Here is an 18733-nt window from a genome sequence, read left to right on the forward strand (position 1 = left end):
AGAAAAAGGTGGCAGGTTGTCTTCCTTTTGCGCCCTCTTCTATTGTTGGTAGGTTATTAGAAAAGGGGATAGTAGCACAAGACTGCGGCATCAGACAACAGGGCTCAGGGTTTGTTTGTCACCTGTAACCTTAGAGACACAGAGATCTGCACAGGAGCTCTATGTCTATAAGACTATACTTCCTGCCTGTGCTTGGACTACGTTATAAGAATCCAAACCACCAACCTCATCAGTGTATACATCCTCAGTGTTCACAGCAAATCCACAGCTAATCTGTATGCTTTACACATGTTTGCTGCAGAATTACACTTGACTTTACTTACCGTGAAAAACATGGTAAAAATCCACAGCTGTTCTGCAGCAAAATCATCATGTAGTAGATTGTAAAAGTATACAGTAAAGTGCTGTGGATTTGCAGTATAGAATCCACAAAGTAAATCTGCTTCAGTTAAACATATCTAAACACAGCATAAAATAGGGGAGGTAAAAAGCTTCACAGGCGCTCCACACATCCAAACAAGTGGCTTATAGGAGAGACACAAGCGTTTATTATATGCTTCTAGATAAGGTAACATATTAGCAGCATATAGGTTAGTTACAGCAATATCATAACATAATAAGACATGTTAAATAACCAAGGCTACAGTAAAATTGCACAGGCTGTGAGAAGACATAGGATTTCCTTAGATGTTTGCCACATACGCTGAGTGCTCAAGTCTTCTTCTCATAGTTGGAGGATAGCTGGAAGCACACAAGTTGTAGGTGCATACTGCTCTTAAATTCATTCAGCAGCTGCTCTAGTAACCTGTGGAAAGATACACACAGTCTATATTATACATATAGTATACATTGCACAGGGCACTGTGGCATCAGGCAAAGAGTATATATAACAAGGGAACTTCTGCACTCGTGACACAAAGTGATTTTATTAGCGACACCATTTAAATAGATTATGTCCTCTGGGGAAAAGACGTGAAAATCCCTCAATGCATAGAAAATAGAACATGTCTTGCCTCTAGCCAGTCACAGATAAGACAGCTTTTTACTATACACTATAATACTATATTATACTCTCTTTTGTAGTACAATGCATGGGTTACCACCAGTGTCACAGTTAGGGCTGTTTAGCTTAACACTTCTATTCCAAATGTATTGCTACTTATAAATATCTTGCATCATAAATTAAAAGATTTAAATTAAAGTTCAATAAAATGACAGAAGGTCATTGATTCACGGATTTCCAGGTCGAATTGAAGCAATGTTCCTCCTCACCTTCTATGAGCCATAACTCTCTTATTTTTCCACCTACAGGGCTGGTTGGGGGCGTAATTTTTTGCACCATGATCTATAGATCTTATTGGTATCATATTGATGTAAGAGAAAGTATATACTATATAATTTTAAAAAATCAGCGGTTTTTTTCGGCTTTTTATTTACACTGTTCCCTGTGCAGGAACAATATTATTATATTTTATTGATCAGACAAATCTGCAGTCTATGATATGTAATATGTTGAATTTTTTTATATTTTTTAAAAAATATATTTTTATTTGTATAATGGGAAAGGGGGTAATATAAATCTTTATTGGGTCATTTTATTAGGGTTTTTTTAAAAATATGTTTTAAAACTTTAATTTTCTTTTTTTACATATTTCATATTGCATATATAAGTCCCTTAGGAGACTTACATATGCAATGCTCTTATTGCATATTCTGAGTCCTGATCAGTCAGTGACAGGTGCTTGTCCTGTCACTCACTACCTAAAAAGCAGCGATTGCTATACATTAGCTGATGTGTGTGGGATCGCTCACAGTCCAGGAATATATATATACGTTCCTACTGCACGGTGCATGTGCAGTAGGAACATATACATACAGATTAGGGATGTGAAGGGGTTAATATATGTAGACAGAAAATGTTTTAGTACAATTAAATGCATCAACATTAAATAATTGAATTTACATACTTTTTGTCACTCCCATTTGAAAGCTGGGGAATGGCTTCCAGTGCTTGGTCAAATGTAGACCTGTGATATAAGCAGACAAGATTTAATTGGTCACTGTTGTTTCAAACAACTGACAGCCTACGTGATTTCTAACATATTTGTAAATATTGTTATAGATACATTTTTGATATATTACATTGTGGTTGTAATCTATTTGATGTCAAATGATCAAAACCTCAGTGAAAGGCTTTACTTAGAATAAATATATATATATATATATATATATATATACACAACTGGAGGACTGTCACACCTACCTGATCTCATCAGTCAGATAAATAGATACAGCGTCCTTCAGGGCACAAATCTCAAGGCGGGCCTATTAAAATAAACCAGACTTTTACATTTGACACACTAAAACCTTTAAAATGCTGGCATAACACCCCCCCCCCCCCAAATTTGCTCTACTTTATGGTTATAAACTGACTGCTAGCAAAATACTGCTGTAATGTTATTATTGCACAATGCACTAAAAGAGACCTAGGTAAAAAATTACAGGGTTTTCTTAATTTTAAGTAATTTATAAAACAATCATTCATAGCATTTACTAAAATACTGTGCATGGTGTGTCGACTCACATACTTTTCCTAAGTGATAAAGTGAGTGGATTTTTAAACCCTAGATATCAAATAAAAAGAGATACATACGATATATAAAATCAACTGGCTAATTCTCTAAATAGAAGTGCTGGTAACTGCATATTCTTGATATACTACATCATCCTTCAATCGCCTCAGTCTCCAAAACTATACAATACAACATAGCTGCCTTTTTACTGCTTGCAGATTCGGTCTGCATTCCCAAAGTATGAGCATTTTGGAGGCTACTTGGTCACGTGTCAGAGGTTGCGTCTTACCAGATCACTCTCTCAGTAACAGAAATGTATTACAATGTACATACTTGTAAAGCACCGTTCCTACTGAATGAGGACACACACTGCATGAGGCGACAAAGTTCTTCTCCTACTGCTTCTACAATCCTTGACATTACTCGTGGGACCAGTTGTTTAGAAATTGAGAAAACCTAAGCACATCAATGAGAAAGTGGTGAAAGCTCTCATTTACACTAAGCACGCTGTACATCCAGTAATAACAGACACAGATAAAAATGGTCAAAGTGTTCAGATAGCGACCGATCAGGAGAACGAGCTGGGAGATATCAGCGCATTAGCTCCTGGGCTCTGTATTACGTGACCTAGACAGTCTTTCAATGTAAGTCTATGGGGTCCCTCTCGCAGACACAGGGCGGGAAGAGGAGTGTGTGGTGCTCGTTCTCCTCATGGAACAGGGTCTGAACACTCTGACCCTGACCAATACAACCTTTTGATATGTCTCTCTGACATATTAAAGAGAATGTATCACCTTGCTTAGGGAATTTTTTTTTATACTACCTGGTTGGTCCATGCTGCCCAGTTCCCGCTATCTGCACCAGCTTCTTAATCTGCAATTCAGCCTGCACCCCCCCCCCCCCCAGTGCTCCAATATCCCCTTCCCTCGGTAATGCAGCCAGACTGGATTGTGATGGAGGTGCGTCACCCAGGGGAGGGGATAAAGGAGCACTGGGGGCGCTGGGCCTGCCTCCAATGCATACAGTAGGCAGAATTGCAGGTTAAGAAACCGGAGGAGACATTGTAAATCAGGAGACGGTTTGAAAAATGGACCATGCCACTGGGGATATACACAATGGTTCCGACTAGGTAGTATGAACATTTTTTTCCACTAAGTGAAGTGGTACATTTGCTTTTAACGTTTTTTAAATGACAGGTACTCTTTAAATTTAACTATAAACATACTATCATGAATAGTTAAAAAGTGGCCAAACTTACCTCTGCATGTACAACAATCATACTCACTAACGCTTCCTTTAAATAGTTTCTGACACCTAAGCATATAAAAATAACAAGAAGTTATTTGTGCAGTACAAAGCACTTTTTCATTGTTATTCATTATAAAGATACATAACACTGTATGGTTTGGCTCCTGGAGCCTAGAACTTAAAGTGACACTGTCACCCCCTTTGTGCATTCTGACATCTCTACACAGGTGTAAAGGGTAAATTTAGCAGTTTTCATACCTTATTTCATATCATACGTCATGCTGTTTGTTCAAGTAAAAAGTGCCCTTATATCAACTGCAGATTGTATTGAGTGGGCGTGGCCTCGCGGCATTAGCGCCCCTTCACCCCGCCCATTTGGCCCCACCCCCTTGACGCCCATTGGTTGGCCGGCGTGAAGGGGGTGGGGTCTAGACCTTTCGGCCAGCCTGTTCCAATGGCTGGGGTGGGGTTAGGCCAACTCTGGCGTTGTGGGCGGGGCTAACTGGCGCTAATGCCACGAGGCCCCGCCCACTTAACACAATCTGCAGTTGATAAAAGATTACTTTTTACTTGAACAAGCACCATGACGTATGATATAAAATAAGGTATGAAAACCGCTAAATTTACCCTTTACACCTGTGTAGAGATGTCAGAATGCAAAAAGGAGGTGACAGTGTCACTTTAAAGTGACCCTCCAGGATCTGCTCTACTGGGCTTCTTTTCCACAATATATTGGCAACGACAACCTGATAATCATGTTAGTTTTTTTCCATTTCTGTTGAATTGGTAGCCTGCCTTTATAAGCATTCTGCCCTTGCTGTAATGGAAATCAGTTTTTCAGGAAGTAACATTCAGGTAAACAAGTAACAGATTTGTCCACAGGACAGGCGATAACAAGGTGATCCTTGGGAATCCAACTGCTGGGACCCTCACTGATCTTGAGAACAAAGAACAAATATCCCCTAGATAAATGGAACGGTAGTGCATATATGCAGCCAGTGCTCCATGCATTTGCTATGGGTTTCTGAACATTATCGAGCCCAGTACTTTCCTACATAGAATTAATGGAACACATCTGCTTACGCATGCTGCCACCCCTCATTCATTTGGGCGAAATCTGACCTCTATTTCCTGGGCATGTCAATTTTTTGGACGGACGGCAGAATTTGGTGGTGAATATTATGGGGTGGGCGGAACTTCAAGCGGAGGCCGTGCAGCGGAATCCGCTTTAAGTCTCCAAGCATATTCCGTAGTGTGCACATACCCCAACAATGCACACATTTTCCCACAATTCCCCTTACTTGCAGGTTCATTGGAGAACAACTGCCAGTACTTCCTGTAGATTGGAATTGAACGGAGCATGCCTGGACCATATTAGCAGGTGATAACCAAAGGCAACAGGTTGTCAAAACAATGCAGGCTCATAGCTTATTAATAAGTCTATATTACTCAAACAGCATTTATTCAGAAATGCGTGTACATTTCAAATATGTTTAAAGCGTGCCGCCCCCCTTGCCTGTCTCCCGGTGCCAGTATTTAGAAGAAAAATTACTTATCAATGCGGCGGGTCAGGCAGTCAAACTAGCATGGCCAACAGCATCAGTGCCCTAGGTCTGCGGCGCCTCTCTCTCCACCTCCATCCAGCCCAGGGACATGTTGAAAGTGAAGTGAGAGAGAGAGGTGCCGCAGGCCTAGGGCACTGATGCTCTAGGCCACGCCAATTTGCTCGACCCTCCGCATTGTCATTTTTCTTCTAAATACAGGCGGTAGTACCTCCACCTGGTGGGGGTCAGGGGCGGCGAGGTGCCGATACAGAGTCGCTTTAAATTTCACATAATGCATCAGTTTAGAACTAATTTTCCTACTAACACAGCCCCTTTAAATAATAACCCCTTTAACTATTACAGAAATTGCTCTTTTTATAATATTTAACATCTTTTTACAGCGACAAACACCAAATTCTTACATTTTTTTTGCAACAAGCATACAGTTTCATGCACGGTTGGCCAAGTGTAAGTTTGTTTTTACAATTTGGAGGGGTTACTATTATTATTGAAACGTTCTACAAAGAACCTGCAGTATTTTTATGCACAGCAGTCATGTAATTCAAAGGTGGATAAACGTTACTGTAATGTACCTCTTCTTCACGCTTGGGGTTACCTCTGAGACATTTCTGTACTATTATGGGTTTCAAGCAAGACAGTTTAAGGAGACTTGTGGGCAGGTTTTAAAGAAGTTCATTAATACACTTTCACATTAAGAAAAAAGTATGTATGTTCTCTGACACAGCATAACGTCTTGGCTAAAGAAAGATAAAAGTAAAAAATGTACAATGATGCATTCAAACGTTTTTATTTTAAGGCAGTTCTCTTAAAGAAATATAGTATGTGTACCGTATGTGTGTGTGTAACTATATAACTTCCAGGGATGTCATAATGGTGTTAAGAGGGTAAAGAGAGGGCTCACAACTCGAACCCATTATGTACAGTGCTGCCCCCGGGGAATGCAGTTATTAGCAGACATGGGGCGTAATTAAAGTAATTTGAATGTAGCTGTGAAAATTGAACTAAAAACTAAATGATACTGCACTTGATCTGTTGTTTGTACATACAGTTAGGGCCAGAAATATTTGGACAGTGACACAATTTTCGCGAGTTGGGCTCTGCATGCCACCGCATTGGATTTGAAATAAAACCTCTACAACAGAATTCAAGTGCAGATTGTAACGTTTAATTTGAAGGGTTGAACAAAAATATCTGATAGAAAATGTAGGAATTGTACACATTTCTTTACAAACACTCCAAATTTTAGGAGCTCAAAAGCAATTCGACAAATAAACATAGCCCAAACAAAATATATATTTTTTTTCAATATTTTGTTGCAAATCCTTTGGAGGCAATCACTGCCTTAAGTCTGGAACCCATGGACATCACCAAACGCTGGGTTTCCTCCTTCTTAATGCTTTGCCAGGCTTTTACAGCCGCAGCCTACAGGTCTTGCTTGTTTGTTGCTTGCTTGCTTGTTGCTTCAGGATATCAGGGTTAGGCAAGTATAACATAACCTTTTTTTATTTAATCTGCCGACGGAACTACGTAAGGGCTTGTTTTTTGCAGTGCACTGCTAGATAGTTTTATGTACCATTCTGGGGTTCATACAATTATTTGTAAAAAATTTTGGGGAGGTAACATGATCTGTACTTTAGACATATCTTTTTTTTCTTTTCAATTAGGCAGTCAACATGCAGGACAAATAAAGTTATACAGTGGTACCTCTAAATGGTTCTTGAAGGCAGTTTGAGAACCAAGCAGTTTGAGAATAGAGCATGGTTTTCCAATAGGAAATAATGTAAGTGTGTTTGATTGGTTTAAAGGGGTACTCTGGGTGGGAGGGCTTTTTTTCACTATGGTCAGGGAGGGGGTGGATGAAACGACTACATACTATTACTACTACTACTACTACTACTACTACTACTACTACTACTACTACTACTACTGATGCAGTGAGACTTCGTCTCCTGGATATCCTTGACACTGGTGTTGAGAAGGGGGTTCTGAATGAGAGACAACGACAATATTTGTTACCAGCCTACCCTGTAGTGCCAATTTTTCATGCTTTACCGAAGACCCATAAAAACCAGTTCCGCCCACCTCTACGCCCTATCATGTCGGGTATCGGCTCTCTTTTGGAGAGACTCTGCATCTGGCTGGATGATTTGCTCCAACCTCTTGCAGTTAGAACCATAGGATACATTAGGGACAGTAAAAGCTTGCTTGCGAGTATGGAAGATTTGCCTCCTATGGAGAATGTGTCATGGCTTTCTTGCGACGTTGTCGCGCTTTATTCCAACATTCCCCATGATATGGCGATACAAGCCTTGGCCTACCATATAGGCAAGTATAGCAATTATAGTAACAACCTGTCAGATTTCATTCTTACTGTAACCCGTTTTCTCCTCACTAATAATTTTTTCCAATTCTTAGATGACTTCTACCTCCAGATACTTGGCTGCCCAATGGGCGCGAGTTTTTCACCATCTTTAGCCAATATTTACATGGCCTACTGGGAGGAGGTTGTTCTGTATAGCGTCCATAAGCCATATCTAGGTGTTATCACCTGGTATGGGCGCTATATAGATGACCTCCTCCTGGTATGGCAGCGGTCTGAGGGACAGGCTGCGGATCTGGTGCGTTATCTCAACGCCAATACGCTCTAATCTAAAATTCACCTCACAATTTGAACCGGTGACAATTTCCTTTTTGGATGTCAAATTGCAGTTTGATAATGGTAAAATTGTCTCCAGCCAGTACCGTAAACCCACTGCGGGTAATGGGGTGCTGCATGCCAAAAGCAGCCACCCACCTCATGTCACTAGGAACCTCCCAATCGGGGAGTTTATCCGCCTCATACGTAACTGTTCAGACCGTGCGGCTTATGGTGCGGGTGCGCACGATCTAGAACAGAGACTCCTAGCTAGGGGTTATAAGACACACATTATTAAGCGAGCTCGAAGTCTAGCAGAACAGAAAAATAGGGCATATCACTTACGCGATAGGGCTCGGGATACACCCACGAATACTAGAGAGGGACCTAGTGACAAACCTGAGATTATGTTTTCAACTAATTACAGTCCACAGTTCAATGATATCCGTAATATCATAAGCAAATATATACTGCTGCTTTTTGCAGATCCCAAGTGTGAACAAATCCTTAATAAAGGTGTAAGATATGTTGCTCGGAGAGGCCAGACTTTAAGTAATTTATTATCCCCAAGCGATATCGGCAGGGATGCACAGCCACACACACAAAATTGTTTAAAAACTACTGTTTTTTTCCCTGTGCGGCACCGCGATGCGGCATGTGCCGCTATGTCTCTAAAAAAAACTTCAGTGGTGTCGTCCAATACAGGTAGGAATTTCAAGATTCAATCTTTCCTGAACTGTAATTCCTGAACTGTAATTCCTCCCACATCGTGCTCTCTGGCCTCTCAAGGCACTATGTTGACTGCCACGGAGGTGATGTGAGTGGTTTAAAAGTCACCGCCATCGAAAGGGTTAATACACCCAAACCAGGGGGGGGGGGTGATTGGACTTGCATGGTTAGAAAGAGGGAGGCACTGTGGATCCTTAACCTTAATACCAGGTTCCTGAAAGGGCTAAACTATAAATCTGACTTGTATTACATTTACTAAGGCTATATAGCACTGTGATTCAGGCTAATAGTCACTAACTTGTATTGGAAGTCTGACATGTTGATAAGCATTTTTTTGTGTAAATAGTCATGTGACGTACCTGGATCAGGTGTATGGGCAATCAGGTGTTCTTTAGCCTGGTGGGCGTTCCACATTCAGCCTAACGTCACATCCTATCCTCATTTAAGATTGTTACCAGTAGATCACTGCCATGATTAAGAGGAACTTACCTCGCAACGCGTCGGCGTGTTTTTTATGAGTTTGTTTCTTTTGTTTTGTTGTGATGATTTAATAAAGAATCTTAATTTTAAGAAGCTGTGGATGCAGAACCTCCTTTTATTGTGGATGAAAGCAACAACGTCCACTTACAGTAGATCTCCGCTTCCAGCGCTGGGTCCCGCATTGCGCTACTCCTGACTCCGCTTCCAGGTTTATGACGCTGCTGGAGAAGTAACATTTCAAGCCAACTCAGCTATTCAGCAGGTGTAGTGGGGTCCCCCCTCTGCCACCAAATGGCTGAGCAAGCTTGAAACATCACGTCTTAAGCTCCGTCATCAAGGATAATTCTAGCACCTAGTCGTCCAATTACAATTCCTTTATTGTAGCATAGCAAAAAAAAAAACAACAAACAGTAAAATCCTGACAATCGCTGACATGTTTCGGCCTTAGACATAGCATGAGCATGATGCTATGACTAAGGTCTGAATAGACCAAAACATGATAGCGATTGTCAGAATTTTACTGTTTGTTGTTGGTTTTTTTTTTTTGCTATGCTACAATAAAGGAATTGGAATTGGATGACTGGGTGCTGATATTATACTTGCTGCCTGTTCCTTGGTGATTGCTCACACCTCCGTGCACCAGCAGGAGGGGATATACGTGCAGGTGTGGTCAGCTGATCATTCTTCTTCCTCAAGCTGCGTCATAGACCAGAAAGCAGCTGCGGAGACCAAAGCAGCACAATGCAGGACCCAGACCAGGGAGGTACTGTAAACGGACATCATTGCTTTTATCCACCCCATCCCCAGCCATAGTGAAAAAAGCCCTTCTGCCTGGAGTACCCCTTTAAGCACCTATCAATAATTCTCAATAATTAATTACACTACTCGGTTATAACATTGCAAAGCACTCAACAGTGCTAAACTCACTTATTATCCACACCTGGAAAAATCACATCTAAGCCACACTTCAGAGACACTACAGAGACAGGAGGAGTCAGGACACTAGGGGGAGGAAGGGGCAGACAAGTGGCACATTGGATTTGGCAACATTCGGCTGAGCTCGAACGTTCAGCAACCTCATGTATCAATAGCTTGAGCCACCAGCACCTGCCTGCATTCTAGAGAATAAAGTTTGAGTTTCAAACGTAACTTCCGGGTAAATTTTTTTGTTCAAATACTGAACTGTTCAAACTTAGAAGCATTCAAATACTGAAGTACCACTGTATTTTTTATAGTTCAGACATGCTACACATTTTAGCATTGGCTTACTAGCAGAAAATCTGCAGCATATATCCATGTCATAAGTGATTGCAGGGGGTATGACTGCTACGGCTCCCCCGGAATCATGAAATCCCTGCTGGATGGCACTGCACGCCACCACTGCTCTATTCATTCTGTATAGACCAGATGCAGTTAGACATCAGAACATACAAAAGGGGCATTCTGAGGGGCTTTTTTTTAACCCTTCAAGGACGGGGCCCATTTTCGTTTTTGCGTTTTCGGTTTTTCCTCCTTGTATTTAAAAGGCCATAGCACTTGCATTTTTCCACCTAGAAACCCATATGAGCCCTTATTTTTTGCGTCACTAATTGTACTTTGCAATGACAGGCTGAATTTTTGCATTTGGTACACTACGAAACCAGAAAAAAAATCAATGTGTGGTGAAATTGAAAAAAAAAAAAGCATTTCTTTTATTTGGCGGAACTGTGTTTTTACGCCATTCGCCCTGGAGTAAAACTGACTTGTTGTGCATGTTTCTCAAGTCGTTACGATGAAAACTCTATATAACATGTATAACTTATATTGTATCTGATGGCCTATAAAAAATTCAAACCATTGTTAACAAATATACGTTCCTTAAAACCGCTCCATTCCCAGGCTTATAACGCTTTTATTCTTGGGTCTATGGGGCTGTGTAAGGTGTCATTTTTTGCGCCATGATGTGTTCTTTCTATCGGTACCTTGATTGCGTATATACGACTTTTTGATCGCTTTTTATTACATTTTTTCTGGATTTGATGCGACCAAAAATGCGCAATTGTGCACTTTGGTATTTTTTTTGCGCTGACGCCGTTTACAGTGCGAGATCAGGAATGTGATTAATTAATAGTTCGGGCGATTACGCACGCGGCGATACCAAACATGTTTAATTATTTATTTACTTGTTTACTTTTATTTAAAACCTGGGAAAAGGGGGGTGATTCAGATTTTTATTTGGGGAGGGGGCTTTTTACTATAAACAACACTTTTTTTTTTTTTTTTTACACATATACTAGAAGCCCCCCTGGGGTTAGGGTTATTCCCCCTGGGGAACATCTAGTATATATACTTTGATCTCTCATTGAGATCTTTGCTGTATAGATATACAGCAAAGATCAATGAGATCGGCACTCATTTGCTTTCAGCTGCTGCAGCCGGAAACAAACTAGTGCCGAGTCGGGGACGGCGCCATCTTGGACAAGTCCCCGGAAGGCATCAGACAGGGAGATCGCTCCTCCGGGACAACGTTCCGGAGGAGCGATCTCCCCCACTAGACCCCAGGGAAAGGTTGCCTCCGGTAATCGGTTAGCTAATTAGCGGGCATGGCGATCAGACCATGCCCGCTAATAGCGGCGGTCCCGGGCTACACGCGGCACCCGGGACCGCGGCGCTTCAAAGCGGGGTCGCCGCGCGGCCCCGCTTTGAAGTGCTAATGAGGACATATGATGTACGGGTACATCATATGTCCTTTAGAAGTTAAATTATTTTCTTTGGTACTTTCTAAAAGTGTTTTAAAGCGACAATAAGAATAGGTGGGCAAAAAAGGTGTGACCTCCTATGAAACAATAGATTTACCATAACTAACTAACCAGACAAAAATGTCTAGCACAAAGATGATTTAGGGGTGTGCATCTTTTAATAAAAAACAACACTTTACTCCAGTGTATTACAACTGTAAACTATTTTATGGTATCGTCCTATGCACCTCGGATTTGCGCATTTCCATAGTATAGTTGTATAATTCTTTAATGGATTACTGGAAAATCATTCCCTGCATATATGTAAGTGTTTCATTTACAAGAACAGCAGAGGTCAAAGCTGCCGAACCTCCTTATAATGTGGGGCAACTTAGTCAGCTGGCCTGAATTCCTCTGCAATCGAGCCCTTTGTTATAGTGTGTTTTCTATGCAATAACTCCTATTCGACAATTTCACATAAAGTCTGGTGGATATTAATAAAAAAAACACATAAAACAAAATGAACTAAATGTAATTGTATCACTTTCCACAGCTACATGTGATGTCCACTGTTTTATTATGGTTTCCAAATCTATATAGCATAACCAAACTGCAATAATAAAATTAAAGTGAAGCACTTCTTACTCAGAGTTCTCAGGGCCCATAAAGAGCTAGAATTCCCTAACCTTTAGTGGCAATGTATTCACCAGGTGGTCAGCGCCACTACCTGTTTATCATGATGTCATGTCTGAGCGAAGTGTCCCCACCCACACATCCCAGTATCAGCACTGCGCCTACTTGTCTGTGTCAGTGTGGGATTTCCCCAGGCCTGAAATAATAAGAATAACAACTCTGCTACTTGCTCCATTTCTCTGTTCCAGTAAACTGTAACCAATAGCCAATCTAATAAGCAGAAAGGGAAGATCTATAATGGAGAAAATTTTCAGCAAACACAGCACGTGACTCCTTCCACTCTTCTCTATAACACAAAAGGAAACAACATAGTTGTGGCTAGGAAGTGGTGTGCATTAGCTGCAAAATATTGATTCACCATTTGCCACTGTAAATTAGAAGACAAGGATGGTTTACATTAATGATTTCACAAATTACGGGACATCATATCATAGTTTGCTTTCAGTAAATTGTAATGACTGAGAGACCAGGGCTTTTTTAGCCAAAATTTTCACTGATACAATAAAATCTAGCTGTATAGTGAAAGCCCACATCTGCTGTCCTTAAGAACAGTGTTACTAGTAAAGAAAGGTATTACTGAACTCAAGACAGTGCCCACTGCCCAACTGTAGTCCCTTTTACAGTAATAAAGTATTTTACTCTGAAAAGATGACAGCGAGGAAAAAACCCTGTAATGTAAGCTGTAAGTAGATGCAGTTGGTCTTTATAGATTACTTGCATCAGTATTAAACCTTAAACGGGTCTGCCTTGGAATTTTAGGGTATGTTTGCATTTACTGAGTTTTGCAGTGAAATCTGCTGCAATACTGATTATCATTAAAGTTTACGACACTCCATTCACACAGCGGATTTTTATTATGCTGCAAGAATACAGTGCCATAGCGATGTTAACGATTTTGCTTCTATGATGTTAAAAATAAATAAATAAAGAAGCCATGCTTACCTGCCGATGCTACCCCGATGCCATCCTGCTTACTTCTCTGGGTTCCCCACTCAGTAATGGCTTGCTCAGCCAATCACTGGCTGCAAAGGGACATTGCAGTAATTGAGTAGGGAACTTGAAGGCTAGGATCACACTACGTTTTTGCAATCCGCTTTTGTGTGCATTCGTTTTTCCATTGACTTCCATTATTTAAAAAAATGGATCAAAAGGGATCGTTTTGTTTTTAATGTACACAAAAACACAGTTGGCCTTCTTTTTTGTGTCCGTCAAAAAAAAAAAAAAAAAAAAAGGATCCATTTTGATCAAAACGGATGCATGCAAATACATAGGTTTTTCCATCCGTTTTGCAAAAAGGTATCAAAAATATGAATTGGAAAAATGTAGTGTGAACCCAGCCTAACCAGCAGTGCACTGAGTAAGTGTGGACAGGCAAGCATGGTCTCTTTATTATTTTTATCACCACAGCAGCTAAATAGTTAAACTTGTACACTGCTATGGCACTTTATTATTGCAGCGGAATGAAAAAGGAGATGCCATAGACTTTCATAGTAATTAGTATTACAGCAAATTGCACTGCGAGAAACCCTGAAATCTGCTAAGATACGGTACATGTGAATGTACCCTTTAGGAAGACCCTGAGATATGAAGAGATTGGGGCTGCTAAGCATTAGCATTTCTAGTAGAGCTAAACAAGTTTGGATTTATCAAACCCAAAAGCTTGCTATTTATCTCCTGGTGGCTGTAAAAGATGGATACAGTCCTAGGGCTGCTTGGAAAACACGAATACAAAAGTTTGTATAGAACTCATTGATTCCTGCACGCAACCTGTCCTTTAGCATACATCTGTTTTAACAGTTGATCAGAAAGCACCAGTTTGGATATTAAGAAAATAAAAACATTTACATGTATAAGGGTCTCTTGTAGAGCCTGCATAAAAATACAGTATTTGGCTAAGCTTATGACTATGGTTTGACTGGTTCCAGCCTATAGACATTTGTTACATCTGTCATTAATGGGACTTTTTCTGTCACATTCTTTTTTAGAGGAGTGACTGCTAGATAGACTCTTTAATGGCACTGAAATTCCTTTAAAGCAATATTCAGAAAGCGCAAACACACTTTGAGAAGCTACAGCAGTTTCATTCATATTTCATGCACAATTTTGGAAACAGTTTTGGAACGTGCCCACATCTTTAACCACACTTCCTGTTTTTTTTAGCAGCAGCTTTACGAATTGCCTAATGGTGTTTGTGCTAAAATTAGAATCAAAGGGTGATATAAATAAAGTAGGTACTTTTTTTTTTTACGTGAAGAGCACATAGGTAAAGCCACTCATTTTCCAAAACATTACACCTTTTCCTATTCCTCCGTTTATTGTAAAAGCTATCATTTGCAAGAAGCAGAAGCAAATAAGTGTGAGACATACTGACATTTACATAATCTGCTGCACATGTGTCTACAGGTAATTGCTGGTGAGGTATTAAAAATAAAGAATTCATAGCACAGGCTCTTCTTTAACAAAGTTAAATTGTTCCTAAGTAAACCCACTGAAAGGATAATGTAATATTGCTCTGTTACCTAGTGAGAACTGAAAAACAATGTAGTTCAGAAAATATTGAAGGAATATTCTGATGGTGTAGATATTTGGCCCAGGGTAAAACAAAAAACTAAAAAAGCTATGCTAACCTGCCTGCAGCTGCCGTTCTGACAGCCTTTAGTCCCAGCTGACCATAGCAGCTTCCTGTGTTTTGTGATGCTTGCTCAGTCAATTACTGGCCGAGGGAGGAGTTCCTACAAGGACAGCTTGTTACAGAGTGCCGCAGGGACCAGTAAAGGATCTGGGCAAGTGAGTATGGCTTCTTTTTTTATTTCTATATCACCCCTAGCAGACCAGTTGCAGAAACGTATATAATTCTAAAAGATTCATTGCTGAAGTCTCCCGTCATGAATTGCAGACACTTCAGTAAGTATGTGCGGTGGATTTTTAATTCTGTAAAAATACAACTCTTTGAACAATTATCCTATGCAGGCCAAACTAAAATTAACTGTCCTCCAAAATTGGAGCCAAGTTAGGATGTTACATGTCTCCTGATCAGCATAAAGGGGATGCAGCATTGCACTATAAGACTGGGTTCACATGTAGCATTTATCCTCTATTTGGCCTAGACTGCCAGGAGAATTTCTTTCAGCTACTGATCTTTGCAGAAACTGCCAAACAACTTAAAGGAGAAGTCCAGGGTCGGACATTTTTTTTCTAAAGAGTTGGGGTGGAGGTGCCTGAACACAACAACATGCACCTACCTCCCTGGCTTCAGTGCTGGGGTCCACTGTCCTCCGCTTGGTTCCCAGCAGCTTCCTGGTCTGAGTGGGGACCTGGGCCATGCTCCTGGCATGATATTGATACATCATGCCGGGCAGGGAAACACTCCACTATAGGGCTTTCCCATCCGTAAAATAGGGGACATGGGAATAAATCCTTCATTTACATGCAGCATATTTCTAGATGCAAAATTAAAAACACAGGGAACTTCTTGTCATAAAAGGTTTTGTATCTACTTTGCCTCAGATTTTCTTGGGGAGGGCATCATAAGTTAAAAGCTATTTAAAGTTTTACACTAATTTAGCAGAACCTACATTTCAAATCTTGCAGCGCGTGGCCACGACTGCCAGAGAAGAGTCTAATGTATTGAAGAGCTGCCACTGATGACAGATTTATTTTACCTATTAATGTGCTGAAAGTGAAATCCATCAGTTATTGGCGGGTAAGCGGCTGTAGTGACAGCAAAAGAATAAACATGACCCTTCTCTGGTAGCACCGGCTGCACGCTATGCGGCCTCTGTAAGGGCAGCATAACCAGGAAAGTGTTCCTTTTAACCTTTGCCATCAGTACAATGGTGGTACAATAGTTACAAAGTTACAATAGATACACAGTTTCTCAGAACTTTATATTGATTATATTATTGACATATACTCAGTACAATGGTGGTCATAGGGGAATGTTTACTAGAATAATTTTTACACAAATAAAAGGGTGTGGCAATTGCTCACTAAGGGTATGTTTACACGGAGTATAATCGTCGTAATCCCGCCTGCCTCATTGTCCCATGGTGTGTCTTCGGGAGGGCTTGCACACATCCGCTCCCCGCGCAAAGAATTGACATGTCAATTCTATGAGCGAAGGAAGAGGAGGCAAGCAAGCCCTCCCATAGGGCCGATTTTATTCAGTGTGAACATAACCTACATAAAGGAGCCTTTATGTTTTGGATACAAGGATCTACAGAATTCTCAGCAGAACAAATTCACGAGCACAGACATTTGTCATTCTGCACAGGAACTTGAGGTTCAGTTTAGCTAACCAGAATATTCCTTTTAAGCTTGAAATTGCTCTACTCTAGAGAAGTGCAACTTTTGTGGGACAGAAGAGTGACACTTAAAACAAAATGGTATTGTAGCTTTATTGTAACACTAAAATAATGTGTTGTTTTATTATTATGAGTGATCAGAGAATACACCAGACACATAGTTTGAGTCTGGTATATTTATAAAGCCAAGCATATAATTTTTTTATGCATATTTTGGAGCCAATACACATGTTATGCACCCACAAGCCAATGTTCCATTGTTTGAATACAAAATACACATAATTTACATTGTTTCTTAGTGAGTTTTTACTGTTTTAAAAAATAAATATATGTTTTATGTCATGCCCAATTTCTTATACCAATATCTATAGATATCTATAATACGGATTCTGTGATATACATTAATCTCTATGGTCTCTTTGTAATGTATTGCTTCTGACTCTAGCTTCTTTACAGCACTACTCACTCCACTATTGCATTGTTAATCTGATTGTTGTTTTCTATTGATTTATATATCTATAAAATTGTACTTTAGTGGCATCATTCATTTGCAAGCATTTCTTGTTTTTAGTTTATTTTTATTGAAGATTTTTGTATTGTCTGTGTATTTCAGAACGGTTTCCGCCTTGAAATAAACATGGATTTTTCTGCATATATTTTATACCCTACTCACAATGGCTATTCGGCCTATATTCAGACACACAGCAGGCAGCTGACAGTGCGTTCATCATACTCCACCATTACCATATATTTTGTGACAAAAGACAAGAGAGTTTATTTGCATGCCAGTGCACTACACTGTACTTTAACAGATATGGTGATTGTGTCCATAAGGCGGCGAGCATAGAGGAGCATGTGACCATGACCCACCACCAGTGTCCTCCATAGGCATATACACGCTCAGTGGTGGACAGTTGGCGCGAGGCATGGTCACATGCTTCTCCAGATCGGCTGTCTTATGGACAGACTCACCACAGAGCAGGACAGCACAGTTTGGAGGAGGGGAGTCTGATATTAGCTCTATGGAATACACAGGGAGCTGTTGTCAGTAAGGGCTGTGAGTACACTTACTAATACTGTACACTGAACTATTTTACTATAACGTGTCCAACAACTTTAAATATTACTGTTTTACAGCTGGCTACATTTTAAAATATGTGGTAACTGTAATGCCAATGTGCTAAAGTTTATTTCAAAGAAATGGTTGATTTCTAGTCAATGACACCTACTTTTTCCCTTTACAACTCTGTGACCAGAGCATGAACCAGTAATTCAAACTTCTATTAGAATGAGTGGTTGACACTCTGAGGATCTTCTTTAAATTATAGGTTGGTTATAAAGGATTTTAGACCACACTTTAGGTGAAATAAATGAAGTTAACAGTGACAAAACCATCCCAAGGAGTGCTGCAGCTAAAATAGAAATTGTATGGGGGAGGGGGATCAAAAGCTGTGCTAAAAAGGCCTAACACTGCTTGCCTATATGGTGGATACCAGCCCAGTGACAATGAGGCAACTTTTGGAGAATTTGTTACATTAATGTAAAACCAACGGAAACAGAATTTGCATTAGTAGTACTGACACAGTTTAGAGAAAATCGGGCACTAGTAAAAGGCAAAGTAGGGCAACCCTACTCTTAATTTATGCATGTTTTTTTCTAGTCCCTGTATTTTTATAACCTGCAAATTTCTATATCCATATCCTAGTCCACGCTCAACATCTACATAATAACTGCATATAATGTCTAAATAATACAACTACAGAGTGCTCAAATAATACTGCCATTTAGC

At 40.2% G+C, this 18733-nt stretch overlaps 1 protein-coding gene across 1 annotated transcript in view; it reads right to left on the reverse strand.

Annotated features, from left to right (window-relative positions):
* Positions 1-525: 525 nt before the first annotated feature.
* The window catches only part of EXOC2 (exocyst complex component 2), a 128472-nt gene continuing 110264 nt past the window's right edge, over positions 526-18733 (reverse strand). The window contains exons 23-27 of the mRNA XM_069958092.1: positions 3832-3887; positions 2907-3029; positions 2264-2325; positions 1968-2027; positions 526-805 (exon numbers count right to left, since the gene is read on the reverse strand). Coding sequence (XP_069814193.1) covers positions 712-805; positions 1968-2027; positions 2264-2325; positions 2907-3029; positions 3832-3887 — 395 coding nt within the window. The 3' untranslated portion in view covers positions 526-711. The remainder of the gene's footprint in view (positions 806-1967; positions 2028-2263; positions 2326-2906; positions 3030-3831; positions 3888-18733) is intronic.

Source organism: Dendropsophus ebraccatus, chromosome 2, assembly GCF_027789765.1.
Source record: "Dendropsophus ebraccatus isolate aDenEbr1 chromosome 2, aDenEbr1.pat, whole genome shotgun sequence".
Classification (NCBI taxonomy): domain Eukaryota; kingdom Metazoa; phylum Chordata; class Amphibia; order Anura; family Hylidae; genus Dendropsophus; species Dendropsophus ebraccatus.